This window comes from Chaetodon auriga, chromosome 8 (assembly GCF_051107435.1).
Source record: "Chaetodon auriga isolate fChaAug3 chromosome 8, fChaAug3.hap1, whole genome shotgun sequence".
Taxonomy (NCBI): domain Eukaryota; kingdom Metazoa; phylum Chordata; class Actinopteri; order Chaetodontiformes; family Chaetodontidae; genus Chaetodon; species Chaetodon auriga.
In genome coordinates, this window is record NC_135081.1 from 14,849,599 (window position 1) to 14,871,979 (window position 22,381).

General features: G+C 43.3%; 4 protein-coding genes across 5 annotated transcripts in view; 2 read left to right on the plus strand and 2 right to left on the minus strand.

Annotated features, from left to right (window-relative positions):
• Positions 1–2,165, plus strand: part of itga10 (integrin, alpha 10) — a 25,945-nt gene extending 23,780 nt beyond the window's left edge. The window contains exons 22-30 of the mRNA XM_076736592.1: positions 73–149; positions 296–385; positions 564–648; positions 791–904; positions 979–1,086; positions 1,177–1,290; positions 1,386–1,481; positions 1,570–1,683; positions 1,767–2,165. Of these exons, the coding sequence (XP_076592707.1) occupies positions 73–149; positions 296–385; positions 564–648; positions 791–904; positions 979–1,086; positions 1,177–1,290; positions 1,386–1,481; positions 1,570–1,683; positions 1,767–1,820 (852 nt within the window). The 3' untranslated portion in view covers positions 1,821–2,165. The remainder of the gene's footprint in view (positions 1–72; positions 150–295; positions 386–563; positions 649–790; positions 905–978; positions 1,087–1,176; positions 1,291–1,385; positions 1,482–1,569; positions 1,684–1,766) is intronic.
• polr3c (polymerase (RNA) III (DNA directed) polypeptide C) lies at positions 1,988–9,484 on the minus strand. Its single transcript, XM_076736593.1, has 13 exons — positions 9,328–9,484; positions 7,552–7,698; positions 7,125–7,389; positions 6,703–7,013; positions 6,509–6,613; positions 5,818–5,991; positions 5,674–5,725; positions 5,506–5,566; positions 4,309–4,459; positions 3,017–3,118; positions 2,854–2,903; positions 2,570–2,719; positions 1,988–2,473 (listed from the first exon to the last, which is right to left on the minus strand). The coding sequence occupies exons 2-13, from the start codon at positions 7,696–7,698 to the stop codon at positions 2,395–2,397; spliced, it is 1,647 nt and encodes a 548-aa protein (XP_076592708.1). The 5' UTR covers positions 9,328–9,484; the 3' UTR covers positions 1,988–2,394.
• rnf115a (ring finger protein 115a) lies at positions 9,478–17,233 on the plus strand. Its single transcript, XM_076736596.1, has 9 exons — positions 9,478–9,635; positions 11,743–11,801; positions 12,052–12,106; positions 12,378–12,658; positions 12,843–12,911; positions 13,502–13,574; positions 13,690–13,783; positions 14,709–14,824; positions 15,962–17,233. Exons 1-9 carry the CDS (start codon positions 9,483–9,485, stop codon positions 16,079–16,081), a joined length of 1,020 nt encoding a protein of 339 aa, XP_076592711.1. The 5' UTR covers positions 9,478–9,482; the 3' UTR covers positions 16,082–17,233.
• gba1 (glucosylceramidase beta 1) lies at positions 17,189–22,337 on the minus strand. Of its 2 annotated transcripts, none has more exons than XM_076736594.1 (12): positions 22,202–22,337; positions 21,939–22,016; positions 21,460–21,651; positions 21,227–21,373; positions 20,320–20,453; positions 20,041–20,213; positions 19,852–19,941; positions 19,622–19,769; positions 18,765–18,989; positions 17,986–18,149; positions 17,762–17,878; positions 17,189–17,681 (listed from the first exon to the last, which is right to left on the minus strand). In XM_076736594.1, exons 2-12 carry the CDS (start codon positions 22,009–22,011, stop codon positions 17,576–17,578), a joined length of 1,569 nt encoding a protein of 522 aa, XP_076592709.1. In that variant the 5' UTR covers positions 22,012–22,016; positions 22,202–22,337; the 3' UTR covers positions 17,189–17,575. The 2 variants fall into 2 exon arrangements, with proteins under 2 accessions (XP_076592709.1, XP_076592710.1); XM_076736595.1 differs by having other exon boundaries at positions 22,223–22,320.
• Between the last annotated feature and the right edge of the window lie 44 nt (positions 22,338–22,381).

Here is a 22,381-nt window from a genome sequence, read left to right on the forward strand (position 1 = left end):
CCACTCGTACTTCACTTCCTCCAGGTGAAATGTGTCACTTCAGCAGCCTGTTCTCTCTTTTTTTGTTTGCAGGTTAACTTCATGTTGGAGTTTGAGTTCAGCTGCACATCTCTGCACAGTCGAGTTCAGATGAAGCTTCATGCTGCCAGGTAGCTCACCAAAGCAACAAGTTCTGCCTGCTCTGCACACGGTTCATGAATACTGGAAACTTTAATAGACGGAAGGTTTCCACAAGACGTTAAAAAAGGCTTCTCTGTCTACTGTGTGTTCACGTAACCCTCTGTTTCCTCTACAGTGACAGTGTGGAGAGAGAAGATACTCTGGGGGACAACAGTGTTCAGCTGCAGAGTTTTGTTCAGTATGAACCCGACTTGTTTGTTAGCAGGTATATGTGTGTGTGTGTGCAGCATAGTGTATGTATTATTCAGCAATCAGATATTTTACCTACTTTAAATACATATTTGTGCAACCCAGATGTTTGCATTGTAAACATTTACACAGCGACCTCAATTTTTTGCAATCAGGGTTGTATTTATGGATTTTTTTCCCGTTTTTCTGTGCAGTGACTCTAATTTGAACCGATATGAGGTCCACCCCACTCGGACAGTGTCAGAGGCAATTGGACCAGAGTTCTACACACACCTCAGGGTAAAGCTATGGCCCACATGCTAATTTTATAAACCCATGGCTCCAAGTTATTGTAAAGCTCCCAGTAAATAACATAAATGAGTCATCATCAGTCTGCACAAGGCGAGGCGAAATTTGAGCAGTTTTCTGTTTGTGTTTGTAGCTGCAGAACCTCGGCTGTTACTCTGTGAGTAATCTGGAGCTCAGGCTGCATCTGCCCTCTGTGGCTGCGGGAGACAGAGTCTTCATGACTGTCACCGAAGTCTTTTCGTACAACGTGAGTAGTGCTGCCGCATGAGTGTTTGTGTCTCTCTTTTAGGTCATATCTGATGTGTTTAAATTGCCCCGCAGGCCACAGGGGTGAACTGCAGCGTGCTGAGCGATCCGGCCCAGCTGAAGGCCAGACAGAGAGATGTGCGTCCCCTTCATCCCGAAGACATGATGCAGAATGACATACTGGTGAGGCCCCTGGTGGCACAGCTGCTACTGAACACTGCACAGCAGCAGCAGCAGCGTACATGTTAACACACTGTTTGTTTGCATGTGTAGAACTGCAGCAGGTCGTGGTGCACAGAGGTCGTCTGTGAAGTCCAGCAGCTTCTGAGAGGGCAGGCCGCCATCGTTCGCGTCAGCCGCAGAGTTCATGATGATTTCTTCCGAAAAGTGAGTGACACAGCAGCACGCAGACGCTCACTCCAGTCCTTTTTTCTGTCCTATGACACAAACACTGGTCATCACCTCTGTGTCTCTTTTTGTAGGCCAAATATAAGTCAGTGAGGATAATAGGCGCCTATCACCTTGCAGCTCAGGAGACAAACCTCATCACTCTGGGCACAGAAACAGTCTGGAGGGAGGTACGAAGACTGAAGCAGGAGTTTGAACAGCAAAATGTGAATGGTGTTTACTTTCTTCTCATCTCTCCCTTCATCTTTTTTTCTGTAGACGGTACTGGAGGTCCTAAAGGGCCGAGCTATTCCCATCTCGCTGTGGATTCTGATTGGCAGCATCATCGGAGGCTTGCTCCTACTGGCCCTTATCATTTTCGTACTATGGAAGGTATTTTCACGTTACATTTCAAGTTTCTTCAGTGATGAATGTTGCACAGACAGAATATCAATCTCTATCTCGCTTCTCGTCAGCTGGGATTCTTCGCACGCAAACAGAGAGGAGAGGATGAGAACCATGAGGACTGAGCCCAACTTTTGCTGCCATGTCAACAGTCATTTTCCATGACGCCCACATGAGTCATACCAGGCACAGAGACAGTCCTGAGGTTGGACTCGACACACAGACGCAACAGGGACCTCCAGGACCAAAGAGAGCATTTGAGGGTCCAACAGAAATGCACTACCCACTATTTCCAGGGTCGGGAGCACTTATGTAAATAATCTTTTTTTTTGTTTTTATTTTAAGGAAACATCAAAGTGTACTAAACCACAATTCTTCTATTTAATATACAGACTCCTTCATGGTTTTACATTTCAAACGATCACTTTGTCCTGTTTGTTTTAGTTTTGTGTTTGTTCTTTAATGAAATTAAAATAATTAAAAAGAAGAATTCTTGTGTTCAGTTTATTCATTTGCTGATATGTGCATTAAGAACAAGCAAAATAATGTTTTCAGATCTTAAATCACTTCAAACTGAAATAGTCCAGTCACATAAACTATAAAACAGCCATACCTGACAGCATTCGTACACGAACAGTAATGGCAAAAGTAGTAAGTAATAGTAGTATGTGTGAGCTGCACTGCCCGTGCGCCTGTCTCTCAGCTTGTGGCAGAGGAGTTGATGTACGATTCTACTAGAAAAATGGTTTCATCCACCTGGTTCTCTGCTGAATCCAACCTGGAAGGGAAGAGAACAATAATGAGAAAGGCAACACCAACAGGCCAAAGAAACCTGTAGAAAAGAGAACTGCAGTTTTGTTTTGTTTCCGCCTACTTGTTGATATGAAGCCGTAAGCCGTCCAGCTGTTGCTTTTCAGGGGCAGTGATCATCTCCTCGACCTCCGTCAGCTGCTCAGGCTCGGCCCCGCTGGCCTGCAGAGATGCCAGAATGGCCTCGATTCGCTGGGATTTCTCCAGTAGACGCCTGTCGATCAAACAGAAAACCAATCATCTGTGATGCTGTGTGAATCAGACAACTTTTACAGTTGATCATGTGCCGTTATCTGGCTCTTATCAGGATATAGCAAACATTGGGACATACAGTTACGATGAACTCACTTGCTGTCTTTGGTCTCAAACAGGCGTCGCTCTATGAGGTTGGCTACTGTCTGCAAAGAGAAGAAAGTCCAGAGCCGAGACATTACTGAAGGTAGAACCAGCAGCCATTGGTAATCATCTTCTATCCAGAGCTCTGAAGGTTACAGTATGATCACTGTTTTACCTTATAGCAGTTCTGAAGCAGCATTCTTGCAGTTGGGAGTTGGTTGACGGTGTAAAGATAGAAGGTACGAGAGGGAGCATAGTCAGGAGTCTTGGGGATTTCCTGAAGAATGAAAAAAATATTGCGGCTGTTCAGAGAAAATGGTCACTTTTATGAAAGTCCTCCTCCCTTATTGTCCACAGAATCAAAGATTGACTTTGATGCTGTGTGGGTGTAGTTTAGGAAAAATCTCGTTCTAATCTGCAATTTCCTGTAATATCCTACATAATATCTAAATATCACCATATATTTATAGAAAGTACAAAGCAGGAATTTCACCAAATTGTCCCAAATTTAAAACTCCTAGGTCGTATTGCTTGTGGGAGAGCAACAAAATTCACTTATTCTGGAGTTCAATATGTGCAAACACAGCACAGGAACAGGTCAACATGTCAGCAGATCCACTTTTATGTCCCTGGCTCTCTCACACTGCACTTAGCTCAGGGCTAAGGATAGCCCCAGGCTAAGAATACGCAGTGTGAAAAGCTCCTTTAAGGAAGTGGTTCAATCGCTTTTAATGCCGGCGAGGAAAGCCATCATGGTGAGGTGGGTCGGGGATGACCCTCCCTCTACTTCCATGTGGACATCTCTGATCCTCAAGATTTTGACTTTGGAAAAAACAGGACTCTATAATGATGGAAGCGTTCTTTTACTGCAGACATGGAAGAAACCACTGGAACCTCTGGGAGTTAAATATAATCTGGATTTAAGCGGATAAAAACTGTGGACAAGTGTCTTAAGTGGGGACATTGGACATGAATCAGAATCCATGTGTATACAATAATTAGCAATGAACGTCACCATATTGTGTCTCTTATTATGTAGGTGCTGGGCTTTTTTCCTCTTTTAGGGACCAGCCCTGTAACACTATGTTTTTTCTATATTTTGATTGAATTAAATAAAAAAAATAATAATAATTTTAATAGTGCATCTTCAAAAAGTGTGCCAAATAATTTTCAGAATAGGTTTTTGGATCAGATTTATTTTTTTTTGTTTTTTTGGATAACTCCTACCTTCCAGACAGCCACTCATGTTAATACACTAAGAAAATTGGCCTGAAATCGATCACAGCGATCAGCGTGTTCTCTTATTTTTGTCAAAGTTACAAATCTTTTCTGGCAACAGTTGAGAGGGAGGACTGTTTTAGAAGCTCTTCATTCAATCAGATCAGAGTTTAAAAGCTCAGAGTTGGGTAATGGCTTAGTTAGAAGACAGAGATGTGATGAGAGCATCTTCACATGTCGAGCTTGTACCTGCAGCTGGACCAGGTTGTGTGAAAGCAGCGTGTAGAGCATGTCTTTAGCCTCTTTGGCTGGAATCATGGCAAAATCCTCCACCTGCTTCTGCTCCAGGTGACGTTTCCTTAGCAACAGACGGAAGATGCGGGCTGATCGGGAGCCAAATCTGATAACAATAATAATAATTACAACTTTATTCGTATATCACCTTTCATACAAGAAATGGAGCTCAACAACAAATAATTACATGCACCAAGTGTTTCACATAAGAAAGGCATGAAGATACAGTCAGAACAGGGATAGAATGCCATTATTAATGTAAGATGAATAAAGCCCACTTGATAAGAATAGTAAAAATACAGTAAAAATAAGGATTGAAATAGAATACAGAGAGCATAAGATGGCAAATAAAACCCACTGAAATATAATGACAAAATTACGTTAAAATTAGAGTATAATGAATGCATGAAATCAAGGAAATCTGCAGGGAGTGCAGGAATGCATAATTGTGGCTGCTAATGATTCCGAAAATAAGATAATCAAGGTACTGAAATTATTACACCACATTCCCTTTGGCACTGATGCTCTTATTTGTCTCGTGTTATAAATCCAGCGCACCCCATTCCTTTACAGTGGTGCGTTTTTGTCCCTCCTAAAAGCTCAAACTCATATCAGCCAGGCTGTGTGTGCATGTTTAGTTCAGCTCGAGCCAAGATGACAGAAAGAGAGTCTTTGACCAACAAGAAAGGTACAACCAATTCAGCTGTTAGGCAGGAAGATGTCACATGGTGCATGGGTGCACACAAACACACACACACTCATGCACAGTGAAATCGTGTTGGGGGAGCAGGCAGAGAGAGTTGTTGAGCACTGGAGCGTTTGCAAAACCCTGTTCAATGAGGCTAAAAGAAAGCGGAAGCACATGACAGCTTGTGGCGCATGTATCAGCTCTCTTAAGACATGACTGTGTGCGTAACGTGCCCAGAGCTGACAGTGTGTCACTGGACGCCAAGCATGTTCTGTACTGAATGAGTTAGAGAACATTCAGACGAATCACGATGACAGAACTGAATAAAATGATGGCAAAGCCCATGATGCTGCTGTACATATTACATTCATTTCTTAATGCGTTTTCAAGTCGTTATATTCAAAGTTCAACAAAAGTTCAAGGAATGCATCACATGCTTAAAATTTTAAAATGCACTCACTCACCTCTCCTGTACTACAGACTCAAGCGTGGCCCGAGCCAGATTGGTCAGTGCTCTGTGCAGATCTGAGTGATGAGTTAAGAGAAGTGTCCATGTCTTGTGTTTCCCGATTTAAATGGCACAAAACAGTGTGTTGGTTCTTGACAAGGACCCTCTAGTTTAAAAAGGATACTGACAACGTACATCCCTCCTCCGCTTTCACCGGCCTTCCCAACAAACTCCATCTAAGAAAGGAAACGAGGACAAGTAGCTCTAAAAAAAACCTTGTAAATAAAACAAAATGGAAAATGTGGTATGTTTCTTGCAGAGGTCTTACCGGGTCATCAACCAGTAGTGTGAGGTACTGGTCTAAGATGGGTCTGGAGATGTTGTAACTGCTTGGGAGGGACCTGAAGATCTCGTTGGCTGAGAGGGGCTTTGTGCAGGTGGCTGTGGGCGAGGTCGTCACTTCACTCATCCTCAGCATTGTCCTCACAATCTCACTGCTAGTCTGAGTTATCAAGATGAGATGATTTAGCCACAAATGACTTCAATAATGAAGCATTCACTTGCCTTCTTGGTGATACCAGTTTTATATCTATACAGCAAATATGAAGCTACAGCCTGCCGCTGGTTATCTTAGCTTAGCATACAGACTGGAAACAGGGGGAAACAGCTAGCCTCACTCTATCCTAAGGTAACAAAAAAAAAGCTCACTAACACGGTATATCTTGTTTGTTTAACCCACACAACAGTTAAGATCTTTTGGCTGAGCACTGTGACTTTTTGGAGTCTTGTCATCACCATCACGTTGCCAGGCAGACAGAGGACAAGACATAACATGTTCGTTCTTTAGCTTTAAATGTGCAAGTCGGCGCAGACCCGGGTTAGCTGTTTCTCTCTGTTTCCAGTCTTTATCCTTCAGACATGATTGTAGTATCAATCTCCTCATCTAACTCTCTGAAATAAAGCAAAGAAGTGCATATCCCTAAATGACTATTCCTTAAACAAATACATTTTAGCCTGACCTGGTCCAGCTTGTTGGCTACAGCGCTGATGATGGCCTGGTCTCTGAAGTGGAGATGGAACCTCTCAAAATTCACCTGCCAGTAAATCCCCTCATCACCATGTATCTGAATATATGAGACACAAAGAGGGGAATAGAGTTTTAAAGGTGCAGCAAATGTGTTAAAAGTGTAAATAACATGTTCCAAACACCCACCTCTGAACTCATTTTAGCCTTCTTTGCATTCCTTTGGTCCTCTCCTTCTTCACTGGGGAGTTGGCGTTTGCCCCGCCCGATGAGTGTCACTTGAGGCACCTTGTAGCAGTCAGGGAAGCTCTCTGGTGTGGGCAGGGCGGTGCTTACAGGGGCTGCAGGAGTACCAGGGGTTGCGGGGGTTGCAGGGTCAGCCGGAGTTGCTTTCTTAGTTGTTGCTGTTACCGCCATTGGAGGGCAGCGCTGAAGAAAATGGGTCTCCACCAGTTTGGAGAAGGCAGTAGACACTTCACTGTAATCCATGCTGAGACCCTCTGGAACGACAGGAAAGACAGAGACAAGTTGTATTTTTGAGCGTGTTTGCTTGATTGACAGGCGTTAAGCGGTCTACAGTCTCTGATGGATTCAGACACTGACATACTGACCCTCCATGTTCTGTGTGAGGCGGTCGGCGACTGTCTTAACCGTGCAGCTCATGGTCATGTCACCTCTCTGTAGTAACTCCTCTATGATTAGCTCTCCAGTGTCACCGTACAGGGTTTTGGCAGTGTAGATGTAGCGTGGATATCGCAGAATTCTCAGAATCTGATGACAGCTGCTCCGATACTCCGTTGGGCTCCCAGGTCCTTTACGGCCTGAGCTAAACACACATGCCCCATGCTGCACAAGCACGCACAGGGACTTCTTAACCTACATACAGACAGAAAAACATAGGAAGGGGGTGCTTTACCATCATGGCTCCCTTTATAAGCACACAATATATACAATATGTATTTGTATATTGTACGTAACATATTAGCATGCAAAGTAAAGACGGTAACAGTCTAGAGACAGTAAGTGTAGGGGTGGTACCAGGTCCATCGAGATGCCAGTTTCATGAATGATGGTTCTTAAATTCTGTGCTCCACTTCTGAGCAGGTGTGTTCCCACTTTCGCCACCAATTCTCCAAAGTGCTCCTGCAGCAGGAGACCACACAGACGCACCTCCTGGGCAGTCATCTGCACAGATACACAGGGGAATACGCAAATGAAGAAAGATCTCACGTCCAGTCTCACTACGAGGTTCCCAACAACCTACATTAAGTGCCTGTAGCAACACATCAGTCAAAACAAGCCTATTTGCTTTTAATATATGTTATATACTGTAAGTTTAGCTTTGCCTTTTTTTTTTTTACCTTTCCAGGACACCTGATTCTAATGAAGCCATACATAAAGACACAATTAGGACCAAAGAGCTTGGAAATTAAAGGGTTGCTGCATGCAGTGATTTACAAAGCCATTCATCATGGAAGGCAAATGTTAGAAAAATAAAACGTCAGAATTGCAAAGAATTAGATTTTTCTTTTAAAAGGGAAAAAGTGCCTTTTATACAATGTGTGAAATGCATAATGTTGGGAGAGGACTACTGTTGCTGCAGGATCAAAAACACTGGTTGTTATGTGTTCCTATGTGAAAAAAATACAAAGAGAAATTATAAATTTGCGTCTTATTACTGGATATTACAAAACCAAACAGTCAAAGACCGGCAGTCACATTATACTTTGTGATGCATTATCTTGCTGTTGCTGAAAGTTTGCATTTTCATTGGACAGTGGCTATCATCAAATGAGGGAGCATCTTTTTCACTGCACTGGTATCACTAATAATATCAACAATTAACAATGGCTCTGTTTTATTCCCAGTAAGGCATTACAGCGTGACAGTGAGCAGCATGAACAGCAGCAGGACCCTGAAATTGAAGCAGCTCAAGAGACTTTTATTATTTTGATCATTAATAATAGCAATAATAATAATACTGTTATTATTTACACGTGTGCTTTACTGTTCCATCCCTCCAGTGGAGTTCAAAGATGTCTAACCTCAACCAGGTGCACTGAAGGCTGCCTTTAATTTAAGCTTTCAAAAAGCATCCAGAACCTTACGAGACATGCTTTGCACACACAATGATGGCTGCTGTCATTGATTTTCACTATTATTCACAATTATTGTTGATCTCAATGGCATCTCCTGAATAAATAAAGCACAACAACATCAATAATCAGTGGGCTTCCCAGAGTCCCATCAACAGGCCAAAACCCAAAGATATTCAGTTTACAAATATATGAAACAGCAAATCCTCACATTTGAGAAGCTTGATCCTGGTAACGTTTTGGTACATTTGCTTGGAAATGACAGTGAATGAAATGGTTGCAGATGCACTAGTAAGGTACTAGTAAGATACACCATTTTTGGAGGTTGACCGACACTGACTGGACTAACTAAAATTAAAAGCATATTGGCTGCTGCTGCTTTGATTTGAACCATTATGTTGTTAATTTCTCTCTCAAAACTTTATGGAAGTGCACTTCTAAATCTAAGAGACAACTGCCCTTTGCCTGGCTAGCATCATTTCCAATATGTGACAGAAGTTACTAACATTCAATGACGTCTATCCAATACTTGTATTTTCAGTGTATTTACAAGTACATTTCTAGAATGATGAAATATTCTGTAACTTACAGAAACTTCTGCTTGGCTGTGTAGACAAATGCCAGTGTTTGTCATTCACAGTTACAATATAAACTAGCTGTAGCCAAAGCTAACACCTGAGCATTATGTCGTCCGAAACGTCTGCTGCTTTCCACAAACCTTTCTGAGAGTGAAGCTTCTGGACAAAGACAGCTCTTGCTTTTAAGCATCCCAGAGATAAACGAGTAAACACATGCGACTTCTCACTGACAACACATGAACACTTCCGCTCCTCGGCTGTGCTCGTTCGGATTTGCCCAGCGGTGCCGCGGTGCATGCCGGGCTGGAGGCGGACAGATGTCTTCAGTCTGTGGAGGACCGACGTCAGTGTTTGTGCTGGGCTGGGGAAGATGGCGGAGGCTGCGGCTGTTCCACCGCATCGGTTTTTCTGTCACTATTGTAAGGGAGAAGTGAACCCCAAACTCCCGGTAAGGCAGATGCTTTTCTTTCTTCCTCTGTCAGACTATCCTTTATAACATGTGTGGTTGACAAGTCAGCCATTCTCCAAAAGACCGTTTGTTTCGCGTGCTTGCTCCAGCTCAACACTAGCTAGCCAGTTAGCAGTTAGCGGCGTTTGTTGTTGTTAACTCTGTTAATAAACTCGTGACACTCGCAAATTTCTTCGTCCAGAAACGGACACCAAAAGCAAATATCGAAAGGCTTTGTTAGGCTTGCATGTTTAGGACAGTTTTGTGAAAGCACCGTGCTGGACGCCTTGATTTGACAGCTTGGGGATGTTGTGTTTTACACAAAACACAAACAGATGAGAGAAGAAGGTTTATGTTATTACCTTGTCGTTTAATTGCATCGACAGTTAGCAGCAGTTATTTGACGTTAGGTTGATTTTGTTTTCAGTTTTTGTTTCCGATAGAACACAGTTTTGGGAGAACGAGTTGGGGAATTTTCGCTAACATAAACATGTAGGTTTTAGTTTCAGTTTTAAAGTCGACCGTGAGTGTAATGTGGAGTTTAGGTGTAAACGCTAATACATCCTCACATCTTGCACACTTTTAGTAACCTCAGGATGTGTTAAATACATTATTTTCTACATCTTAGATAGTTGTGAGACTTTTCTATTTACACTCAGTTGCCAGTTTATTAGGTACACCAAACTAAAACTAAGCCACACTGATACAACAGCCTCACAGTAAACCCTCCGTTCATGATGGTTATTTTGTTGAAGCTGTTTCAGAGAGGTGTTAATTCAATTTAGTGGTAATTTTGGAAGCTGTTATTTGTTGTGCTGTTGATTTATATTGAATTAACCAGTGAGATCTGAAATGATTAGTTGATTAATCAATTAGTTAATGGACAGGAGATTAATTCCCAACAATTTTGATTAAAAATTAATTGTGTAAATCCATTATTGAGCAAAAATGTCATTTATTCTCTCATTGCAGCTTCTCAGATGTGAGAAATTGCTGGTTTTATTAGGCTTTTATGGTGGTAAACTTTGAGCTTTAGTCTGTTCAGGTGGACAAAACAAGCTATAGTAAGATGTCACCTTGTATTTTAGGAAACTGTGATGGGCATTTTGACTCATTAGGCAATAAAATGATTGGTAGATTCAATTGTGAGCAGCAGAGTCAATTGGCCAGCAGTCATTGTGTCAGTAAGTCAGTCCACCAGGTAATCTTGTCAGGTGATACCCTTATGTTTATGGTGCGATAGAGGGTACTTCCAGCCTGCACTGTCACTGACTCTAAACTAGCCGGCTTGTCTCAGGCACACTCAATCCTGTGGCATGTCTTCACTGAGCCAACTGAGTGTGACACCAGGGCTTGTCACCCCACACTACTCCACTATATCCCAAGGACCGTCTCTCAGTCGTGTGTCTATTTATGCAACAGATGTGATAACCTTTGTGTGAGAAAATGACACGCAACTCACTTTAACTCTTTTTGCAGTTTTCTTACTGCTGGCTTTCTCAAGCAATTGTGGTTTTAGATCCCTGAATTTTTGCAGATCAGGCTAATAGAGGGTGTTGAATTGTCACATGAGTTTGAGCATGACATTCATTTGTTTTGTTTTCAAAAGCAGTCAATGAGCTCCAAATATAAATGATGCTAAATATCTAATATAGTTTAACAACATATATTTTTTGAGCCGCTTTTCATTAACATACTGTATGTTATAAAATAAGTAGATCAGTCTAATCTTCATCTAGTCTGTGTATAAAATGACCCTGCTTCAGTCCCGTTCCCATGGTTGAGAAAATCCTGGCTTACACTGAGGGGACAGTAAATGATCCAACTGTACAAACTGGCTGTAGTGCCTTCCTCATTCTGTTGCCGTGATTTCTAAAACGCTACACACTATAGGTGTGGTTGGCAGACCAGCTCTACCTCTTGTGCTACATTCATAAAACACCGGACGTCATGCAAATCTGACTGATAATATCCATGCAAAGACAGACTGACAAAGTGTTGTTTTGTTGACCAAACCGCTCAGCAAAATGGTTTTAGAATATTTTTAGGATTCCCTTGAAGGGCTATCTAACCTGTGTGACTTCTTGTTTGTGGTGACTCTTTCCAGGAGTACATCTGTCCAAGATGTGATTCAGGGTTCATAGAGGAAGTAACAGAAGACTCCAGGTAAGAGACATGTATCATTCTAGGTATCTGCCTCTAGTCTCCAAACAGCATGAGGCGTTAGTCTGGAACAACAACGGGTACATGGACTGAGCTTATTTACAATAACCCCCGTCTTGCTCTGTAGGTGTGCTCACTGTAGGCTCACTGTGCATTTTGTCCCGGCCTAGCACTGAACCTGGACATGTGCACAGAGTTCAGTGGATGTTGCTAATAATGTGTCTTTTGTCCCCTTGTGCACGTTTTCCCTCAGTCTCCTAGAGGGTGGCGCTAATGGGATAGATGACACAGCCACACACTTTGCAGAGGTACAAGCAGCTCTGAGGGGTTTTGGGCAAAATAGGGTGGGGAAGGGGACAAAGAGGCTTGATTGCAGTCATTTTATCTGTTTTGATTAAATGTGTCTTCTTTTTCTCCTGTCTTCCTCTCCACCCACCTTTTTCTTGTCCCCTCTTCACTTTGCTGTTGCTTGTTGGCTCACCTGTCTTCCCATTGTGCTGCCCTTTTTTCTGTCCTTAATCCCTCTTTGTCCAAACCCTTACCTGTCTCCTCCCGTGTTCAATCCCAACATCCCTGTAGCTATGGCACCTGTTGTTACTGGAGCGGCCATTTACAGACGGTGACTCACTTGATTCAGAACCTCGGCTCCCAGGAGGGCGACTGGGGGGTCTCAGTGACCTGGGGGGGTTGGGAGGGGGACCAATTGGTGGGTCAGTCCCAGCAGGACTAGGGGGACCAATGGGGGGTCTACTAGGAGCCGGGGATCACTGGGGACCAGGACGTCCCCCTCGCCTGCACAGCCAGAGGAGATACCGGTCCAGAGGCAGCAGCAGGCCAGACCGCTCACCTGCTGTGGAGGGGTGAGTAACTGACCAGTTCAGCCTCCACCTCCTTCATCTTCCTCAACATCGTCTTGGCTCTCTTCTCCACTTTGCATACACCCACGTATAATGATGACAGTGCTATTTATGCTCTTAGAAATCCTAACTGTTCTTATTTTTGGCAGTGACAGCAACTGTTGTATATTTTCTCCTCGTGTCTCAGGATTGTACAACAGTTTCTTACTGGCCTCTTTGCCAACTCTGGAGTCCCTGGCTCACCTCCCCTCTCATGGTAAGATGACATTCCTGTGATGTCACAGCATTGGTGCTATTTCTTATCAACTAGTGGTGTCAGGAGTCCCTTTCACACATGCACTACAACGTTGAACTTCTCAGGCATTACCAGTGGAGCTGTGTGTGAAAACTTAAACGTCCAAATTGACCGGACATTAAACAGGTTTTACCCTGCCAGCTCCCGAGTACAGAGTCCGTGTTATGTCTGACTGGGCCGTGTTGTCTGATTGGGCCATGTTGATGACATTGATGATGTTGCAGTGTAGCTGCTTCGTACTCTTCTCTGCTGGCCTGTATATTGCTTTCCACTCTGTCGTTGATATTTCGCATATGTCCAAATACATGTAGCGATATCAACGCCAAAACAGTCATGATTACGGATGAGCCCCCCTCCTCCTGCACGGTCTACCCAGGTGTCAACCCTCCCCTAAACCACACAGAGTATTTCCAGTAGGAATACATCTGACATGGAGAATGACCTGTTGTGTGCGACATGTGTGAATGGGCGACTCCGGACAATGTCTGGACCTGATTCTCCAAACGTTTTCTGGAGTTCTTTTGAGAAAACAGACTTTGTGTCTCTCTCAGGACGGGGATGCTGCACTCTAACCCCGGGGACTACGCCTGGGGACAGGGAGGGTTAGACGCCGTGATTACACAGGTACTACAGACTTCAGAGAACTTCACTCCAACTTTCTGTTTTTGTTGCTTTTTAATTTCTTTGAAGTTTATGTGTGTGTGTGTGTGTGTGTGTGTGTGTGTGTGTGTGTATATAGTTACTAGGTCAGTTGGAGAACACAGGACCTCCTCCAGCAGAGAAAGAGAAGATCTCTTCTCTCCCAACTGTCAGTATCTCTCAGGAACAAGCAGGTCAGTAATTCCCTGTTTTCACATTTGTCTCACTTATTCGCTCCACGTTACTCTTGCTGTGGCCCTGAAGAACCAATTGCTTGTTGCTTGTGGAGCTGTCAGTCTGATCCTCTGCATGCAATAACTGTATTTAGACAGTTAGCTGAGTACACACCTTGGGTTGGACCTGCTCTTTGTGAAACTGCTAAGTTTGTATGTCAAGGCATTACTAAGTGGTTAGTAACTGGCTAGTTTGAAAGGAGTGATTTAAATCAGGTTGCACCAATAAATCCTGTCTTACCTTTTAAAGTAAAGAAAAAGTTTGCTAACAGGACATCTGTCACTATATAAATACTTGCTTATTTGTTTAGAAGTCTCTGCAGCCTTGAGATAGAGCGTACTGTTGTTGCCTGCCAAGGAAGGGCTCTGAAACTGTGTCTGTTTATCACAAAACGCCCATTGACCCTGACTGAATCAACAGTTTATTCCATAAATTGCTTTAAGGTTACATCTTTTTGCTCGCTGGTCTTTCACATCCCTTTGTTTTTCTTCCACATCCTCTTGTAGCTATGTTCTTCTTGACTTCCTCTTCTGTGTCTGTGCATGCTGTCCTATTTTATCGCTCAGCTGTAACTGTGTGGTTAGTTATGCGGCTTTTGCAGGGCCGTTGAGAGCTCACATATTTGGGCATGTTTGTTTGTTTTTTTTTTCCCCCCAATATATTTTTATTTCATCGTTTTTGCTAATTAGTGAAAACCATACTTGGTACTGTTAAAATGTTTCACTGTCCTGTGATGCAAACACAGAGTTTGTACTGATGATCTGATGCACGTCCCCACAACAAATACTGAAAGCCATTACCAAGTGACCGATAATTAACACCAGAGACCACAAGTGTTTTGATAGCGAGTGAATGGTAAAAATCACATTTCCATCTCTCCTGCAGATTGCTGTATGGAATGTCCGGTGTGCAAAGAGGACTTCGCTGTGGGAGAGCCAGTTAGACAGCTACCCTGTAACCACTTCTTTCATTCAGACTGTATAGTACCGTGGCTGGAAATGGTGAGTCGCAACAAAGATGGTCGAACTTTGTAGAATAAACTCAGGGAATAGATCCTCATCCACACGTCATTCTGCAGATGATATATTCGCAGCAGCCATGACGGTATTAAGACCTAAAGGACATTTGAACCCATGCTTTGGCTGTCTGGTAGTCCAAATGGAAACATTAGGGCAAATTTAGAGGACAAGGGGGGTGATATTTTAGTTTTTGTTCTTGTCAGCAAATCCCATGAAAAAACAAAATCAAAGAATGAATTAGCCCGTTTGTTGGGGACTATTTTCAGTTGTGGGTTCGGTTGGTGCTCTAAGCGGCTGTGGCTCAGGGGATAGAGCAGGTCGTCCACTAATCTCTGGGTTGGCGGTTCGATTCTCAGCTCCTCCTGTCTACATGTCGAGGTGACCTTTAGCAAGACAGTAAATACTAAGTTGATCCTGATTGGCAGACCAGTGCTTTGACAGCTCTGTCGTCATCAGTGTGTCTGTTTGAATGGGTGAATGTGAAGCACTTTGTCTGTTGAAGTATAATTCATTCATGGTTTAGTGAGCATTGGCATCACCAGAACCGTGTGTGTGGGGTTGACTCAAAATAAACACGTCCCTTGTTTGTTGTAATGATTGAACATGCTGCCCTATGCATGTATGTTCTTGATAGTTTTTGGACAGCAATGGAGGTTAATGGCACAGATGGGTAATCTTTGTCAGGCTTTGGATACACAGGGAATACTGTTAGTTAGTTGGATCAGTGCGTTGTTGGTTTTTGGACTTTTCTTGAGATCTGTCAAACATTAAGAAAGTATATATTGAATATCAGCAGCTTTACCCCTGGAATATCTTCCATTAAAGGAATGTCTAACAGAATAAACCAGTGTTCGTGTTCAGATTCGGTTAAATCATCAGTACATTGTTTAAAATGCTGAGGGGTTAGTTTACCCGTGCTGAAGTTGCCTCACTCTGTCAGTCAATTAACATGAGCAGTGGGGAATTCTGTTGACATACAATTAATATTTGAGGGCCCAGACAGAAAGATCACAGCCTTTGAAGACAAAGAACATCCTGAGCTTCGTGTAAAATAAGAAGTCCACTTGTAAAAGCTGCACAAAGTCAATGCTGTCTGTATTCTGTTCTGTGGCCACACAGCACGACACATGTCCAGTGTGTAGGAAGAGTTTGAACGGAGAAGACAGCAGCAGCCAGCCCCCATCAGAGTCCCCCTCCCTCTCCATGGACCCCCGCACACAGGAGAGATGGTCCTTCTGAGACACCCACCTGTCTCATCCCTCGGTTCTCCTCGCCTACATCCAACAACACGCCGAGAAGACAAAACGCTTCTCACTTTCCTCTTTTCATCTCTGTTGCAGTCATAATCATCTCAGTCAGATTTTTTTTTTTTTTGTATTTTTTATTTTCTATTTTAATGCCTTTGTCCTCAACCGTATATGCAGACACTCATACAGACGTCTTAACAGTGACTTGAGGTCTGCTAGATCTCTTTTTTTTTTGCCTAATAACAAACCAGCCTCGATTGATTATGATCAAGCCCATGTCTTCTCTACTTCCACCCCTCAAGCGAACTCCTTTTCCATCTTTCTTGAAAAGCACTGCTGCGACACACTATTATGGGGAAATGCCAGACTTTATATCATACACCATGCCCTCTTTACTCATCTGAAAATTTGCTAAGTCCTGCAACTGAGCCCTGTACGGCTTATGGGAATACTAAAGCGGTCACTTTCACTCTTTGCATTTACAGGGACTGAGCCTGACAGCAGAACACCTATACCCCTGCAATAAATGTCATGTTTGTGAAGGGTATAATGTTTGATTTTTGTTGACATTGTGTCAGCAAGGTTTTGATTGGACTTTGTCACAATTGGAAGCTGTGATATCGAATGACAGCAAGGGACTCTAAGACATTTTGGGACTCTCCTGCATCTGGAAAAAATAAATAAATAAATGTCATACCGGTAAGGGAATGAATGATAATGAAAAAATTATGAAGCTTGGCCCATTATGTGATGCTTTAGATTTAAAGATACTCCTCCTGGTGTATATATATTACAAACAGATGGCATCCCTCTGTCATTTTGTTCCTCTGTTTATGACTGTCTTTTGTTCATTTTTATCACTTTTTTTATGTAAATAATTTAAGTCCAACAACTTATGGTTTGCAAAGGAATAAAAAAAAAGAATGGAGACACAAATGTGAAATACCTGGTTATCAAACTGTAAATTATATATATGAAAAAATGTCTATGATGTATTAATAAATTGACAAAAAAACTGTTATAGTTTGTCATTGTTCACAACCAGATTAAGTTGTCATTTTATATCTCTAGTAGTTAAAACATGAACCTTGACATGGGATATTTTAAAATACGTGCTTTATTTAAAATTAAAGGATTAAATAGCAACAACAGAAGGCATTTACAAATTATGTACATTATTCATATCATTTTTTCAAGCATCTCATTAGCTGGAAATCAAGGCAGCACTTGTGCTTCAGCACAGGTCATTCTCGTGAAATCATACATTCGTTACTGCCAGGAAACATTCCTGATAAGATCAAATAAGCATTTTAAGATTTCGGATGAAATGAGTGACCACTGAAATCACCAGAGCTGTGCAGGAAAGCACAGTGAAAGTGAGAACTGCTGTGGTGAAGAAGCGTAAAACTTTTGTTTTTCTGTTGAAATGAACAGGAATATCTGGAAGGTGATTCAGGTCAAACAAATGTATGTAAACTCAGAGTAATCAGTGTGTGTTCCAAGCAAGTGTGAGCAATGAGTGAGCCGGAGCAGTGGAGGGGATGTAGCCCACAGCGGGGTCCCACACTTCAAACTGGATCGCTGATGATGACCTACAAAACACAAACACAAAGTTCAGAGGAATGAATTTCCTGTCATTAGCACAAAAAAAAAAAAAAAAAAAATCACATACCTGTTGAGTACGATCAGCACTACTGAGCCATCTGGTCTGATGAAAGCACAGTATTCAAGGCCTGTTTGCTGACTGGTGGACACGCCCACTCTCTGAGACCCCTCCCACAGGAACTTACTGTGTAAAACAGGGGATTTATGTGGATCTCATTGGACTCAGATCTCATAAGAACACGTGAAATGTGACATTTTGTGTAAAGTAGCGGATAAGACCCAGTTTGCTACCTGAAGTGGGCCATGCTGTAGAAGCTCGGCTGCTTGTAGAAGACATCTCGATGTGCATCCACTATAACAGGGCTGTCCACAAAGTTTTTGACCCAGGTTGGTCCACCTGTCTGGTCCAACGCCAGGTTCCAGTCAGTCCAACCCACCACATAATGATTTAAGTCCTGCCATGGAGAAAACGCCCGCAGTTGAGAATCTTGTTAACTTGGTTGAAACGTGTTGCTGGCATCAAATTCAGAATAAGCTTATATTAATGAAGCTGAGGTCAAACATTAAATGTACTGTCTTTATACTGTCTTCAGATGAACATGTCAAAAAAGATGATCTAATTATTTTTTATGTTTTAAACAGTGACCCAACTTTTTTGAAATCAGGGTTGTACCAGGTGTTTTGAGTGAATCCACTGGGCCGGTGTCTGCTGTTCTTCTCAAATGTCACAAGAACAGCACATCTACATAAACAAATCCCTGCTGATTCACAAGACATCTAGAGTCTGAATGCACCCATGCAAAATGGATAGAATGGAGGGAGTCCGATTTCCTTTGAGAGAGAGCGAAGTAAGAAGAGACAAAACACCAGTTCCAGCTTGCTTTGATGGCCTGCAGGCAGTTTCTAAGCTGAGTGTGTGCAGCAGACTGCACCTTGTAAACCTGCACTGCAGCATCGAGGGAGGTGATTCACCTTTCAGGAACAGCTCGCAGCCCGTCAGATCTCACATCTGTTACAGCGGATCTGACTGAACAAGCATAACCCTCGTGCATAAGCTAAGATGATCTCACCTCTATAATGTCATGTGCATACTGTTCAGCCCTGTTCCAGCTACCCAGCTTCACCCCTCTGTCCAGTGGGCTCCAGCCAGAGCAGGCCTCTGTGGCGAACAGGTAATACTCTGGGTAGAGATGATGGGTGACTCCCAGGCTTATCTCAGCTGGGACAAGTTTGTCCATGTACCAGTGAACTGCCACACCATGAATGTACCGTCCTGCATGGACATCATTTAGGACCTGGAGGGAAAAAAAGACTCGAGTCAAAACCAAGTTTCCACATAAAATGCATGCAAAATGTTTAGTTTCCTAAAAAAAGGCCTTATTTAAAAATCTTCGATTTCACTTACAAGTCTTAAATGTTTTCTCTTGCCTGCTGTACACAGTAATGTGAGTTCAGTCCCTTCTGCTAGCTACAGTTGAGGGTAAGCTCATTGTCTCATAGAGGCCACGTGTTAATTTTAGCAAAAGTTTCAATGAATTTATCATTTTTTTTTATTGGTTAATCTATCCATGGATATTAAGCTGCTCATCCTGGTCCAGGTCACATTAATATAATTGACTACCCACTAAGGAATTCTTGCTTTATGCTGCTGGGAAGTACTGAAAAAAATGTATTATAATAATAAATAATTCTAGGCCACATTGTCCCCACTGGTTCTCTGTCATACTTTCATAATCTGGTCGTTGTGACTGTGAAATCTGTACTAAATTTCATTCTATGTGGTCATAAAACAGTTTCAAAATGTCTTAAATTTGCCATGGTGAACCCTGCAGCGTTAGACTGGTGCTTGTCCACAGCACCAGGCTGACCGCAAGTCTGACAAAGTTTACCATGACCTTTCCTACTATCTCCTCGTCCTTGGACTCACCACTTTAGCCCAGTGAGGCAGCAGCAGGCGGTTGTCATCCAGTATGAGTATGTGTGTGTGTGGGTGTGACGAGGCGTGCAGGGCAGGGCCCAGGTCCAGAGCCACCCAGTCCCTCTGCTCCTCAGGAGTGAAGCCCAGAGCCTGAAAACTGCAGTGAGACAAAGATGCTTCTCAGTCTGCTGTGAGTCGTGACTACGGTGAATTCTGTGTCATATCATTTGAAGGAAGACCTGTAGTTTGTTATCTGTCCTGCGGAGGGCTCATTCCCCGTGGTTAATGCCCAGAAGGTCAAGTTATATTTAGCATATTCCTCAAGGAACCTGAGAGGAAAGAAGAAAAGCCGCCATCAGGGTAAGTTTCCCTCGCCTCAAACATTCCCAACATGTGACATCACGTTCATGTAAAGCCCCACACGTCACCTGATGTAATACTGAGCCCAGGTCTTATGCTCCTTGCCCCCTGGGTGGCCCTTCAGGGAGCCCTTTCCTATGAGTGCACCGCTAGTTTTCATCCAGGCGGGGGCGCTCCAGGAACTGGCCAGCAGAGACAGAGGGCGAGGAGACAAGGCCTGAGCGCGCTGCAGGAGAGGGATCTGAGGAGGAGGAGGAGGAGGAGGAGGAGGAGGAGGAGGAGGAGGAGAGCTTAGAGGGATGGAGTGAGGGACATGTGCACATGTGTGAGTAGGATGAGTGACAGACCTTCATGGTGATGTCCTCAGGGGCCAGCGTGAAATTGTCCAGGTTGTAGTCTCCAGGTGTGTCAGCATACGTGTACAGACGGGTGGAGAAGTCACAGCTGGCCATGGGCACACGCAGCACGCTGTAGCCGATACCTGCCGGAGACAATGGCATCGGTAAGATCTACGACCGCATCACAATCCAGAACGATCATTTATCGACTTGTAGAGTAAAATATTTTGATGATACACGTCGGAAAACTCCACAATCAGATACTCGCAGCCACACCTTTCTTTACATGAAATCATTTTGAGTATCAGCAGAGAGGACACATGGAGACACATTGTTGAAAAACTGTACATCAATAAACACTCAAAATGTCCATATATCTGCGAACAACAAGAATATAGTGTTAAAAACCATTTGTTAAATGTTTTATATCCTAAATAGGGGGAGTAACAGTAAAGCTGGAATTAGATATTGACATTTTTGTTTTGCTTTGAATATAGTTTGAATATTTGATTCTGCATTAAGTTAACCGTACGATGACGTCTACGTACATATTTCGGTAAACAGCCTCATCACGATCATGATAACGTCCTAAAACATACAGTCCAGACCTGAAAACAGCACGTACGAGTGAGGCTGGACGATGAGGATGCTGCGATGATGATTCTGTTAATGTGGGAAACAAACGAACCTGCACATACAGACACCTCTCACAGAATGTGTGAAATGGATTTTTCATTATGTTGGAACAGGACAACTGCTGCTGTGTGAAAAAGTGTGGTTGCTATGTGTTTTTACATTAAAAAAGGACAAAAAGACTGAGACATTTGCATCTTATTTGTGGATATTCCTGGATATTATGGTCACACTCTTCTGATTCATTACCCATCTGCTTTTTTTTCCCTTTTACTTCACATACCTTCAGGGGAGAAGTACTGTCGTAGCAGCTGGTCCTGAGCACCGGCAGACAGAGACAGGATGTTAATGGCTGCTGCGTCCGTCATAGCGCCACCGAATCCCCTGATCTTCTGGTACTTCTGGTAGGGAACGATAGTCAACCTGAGGCCTGAAAGAGGGACATTAATATGAGACGAGAGATGCTCTCCACCTGCTCCAACACCACAGACATCGCAGGAAAACTCTGTCGCTCACCTGGCCCGGTGCTGTTCACCTGGACCCGACCCTGGCCTGCTTCTAGTCTGCTGCCGGTCATGCTGGTCAGGTAGGAGGAGTACTGGCCCAGAGGAGGCAAGGTGACTGAGCCAACGCTGTCACAGTACGTCGAATTACACTCACACACAACCGAGTCATGGCCGAAACTTCTGGCAACACATCCGGTGCTTCCTGGAAGGAGAAGGAGTCAGAAAAACATGATGTTTTTCCTCATTGTGACAGTCTTCAGTGACAGCGTTCTACTGTCATGGAGTCTAAGTGAGTACATTTACTCAAATACTGTACTTCAGTACAAAGTCAAGGTACTTCTAGTTTGAAACATTGCACTTCTACTCCACAACATCTCAGACTGAACCTTCTTCTCCACTACAGGGAGCATTGTTCTGCGTTTAGTATTGCAATATTTTCACAGTTACTTCTGCTGAAGGATGTGAATATTTCTCCTGATGGTGTGTTACCTGTGCAGAGGGTCACTTCTGCTGTGAGGAAAACGAGGGCCAGCAGGAGGGACGGTGGCAACGACAACGCCATTTTATCTGCAAACAAGGAATACTGAAATTAGTCTACAGCGTTGAAAGTTCAAATTCAATAAAATAACGCTTTAAATCGGGGTAAAATGGCAAAAGCACGCTAACAAGGAGCCAGCTGCTCGTTTCTTTTACCTAACACTCTCACATTTTACTGTCATTTCATTCAGAGCGCTTTGAAAAGACGAGCTCACCTGAGAGGAAGCGATACACACCTAACTCAAAGATCTACACTCAGCCGTCACCTTAGCTTGGTCCAATCTGCCATGTCAGCCACCGTGTTTTGGCCATCAACGGTGACTTTGGACCAGTCATGTGACTTTGTGAACTGTCACGTGAACAAGAGTGCGATACTCTGACCAGCCGCCAGGTGG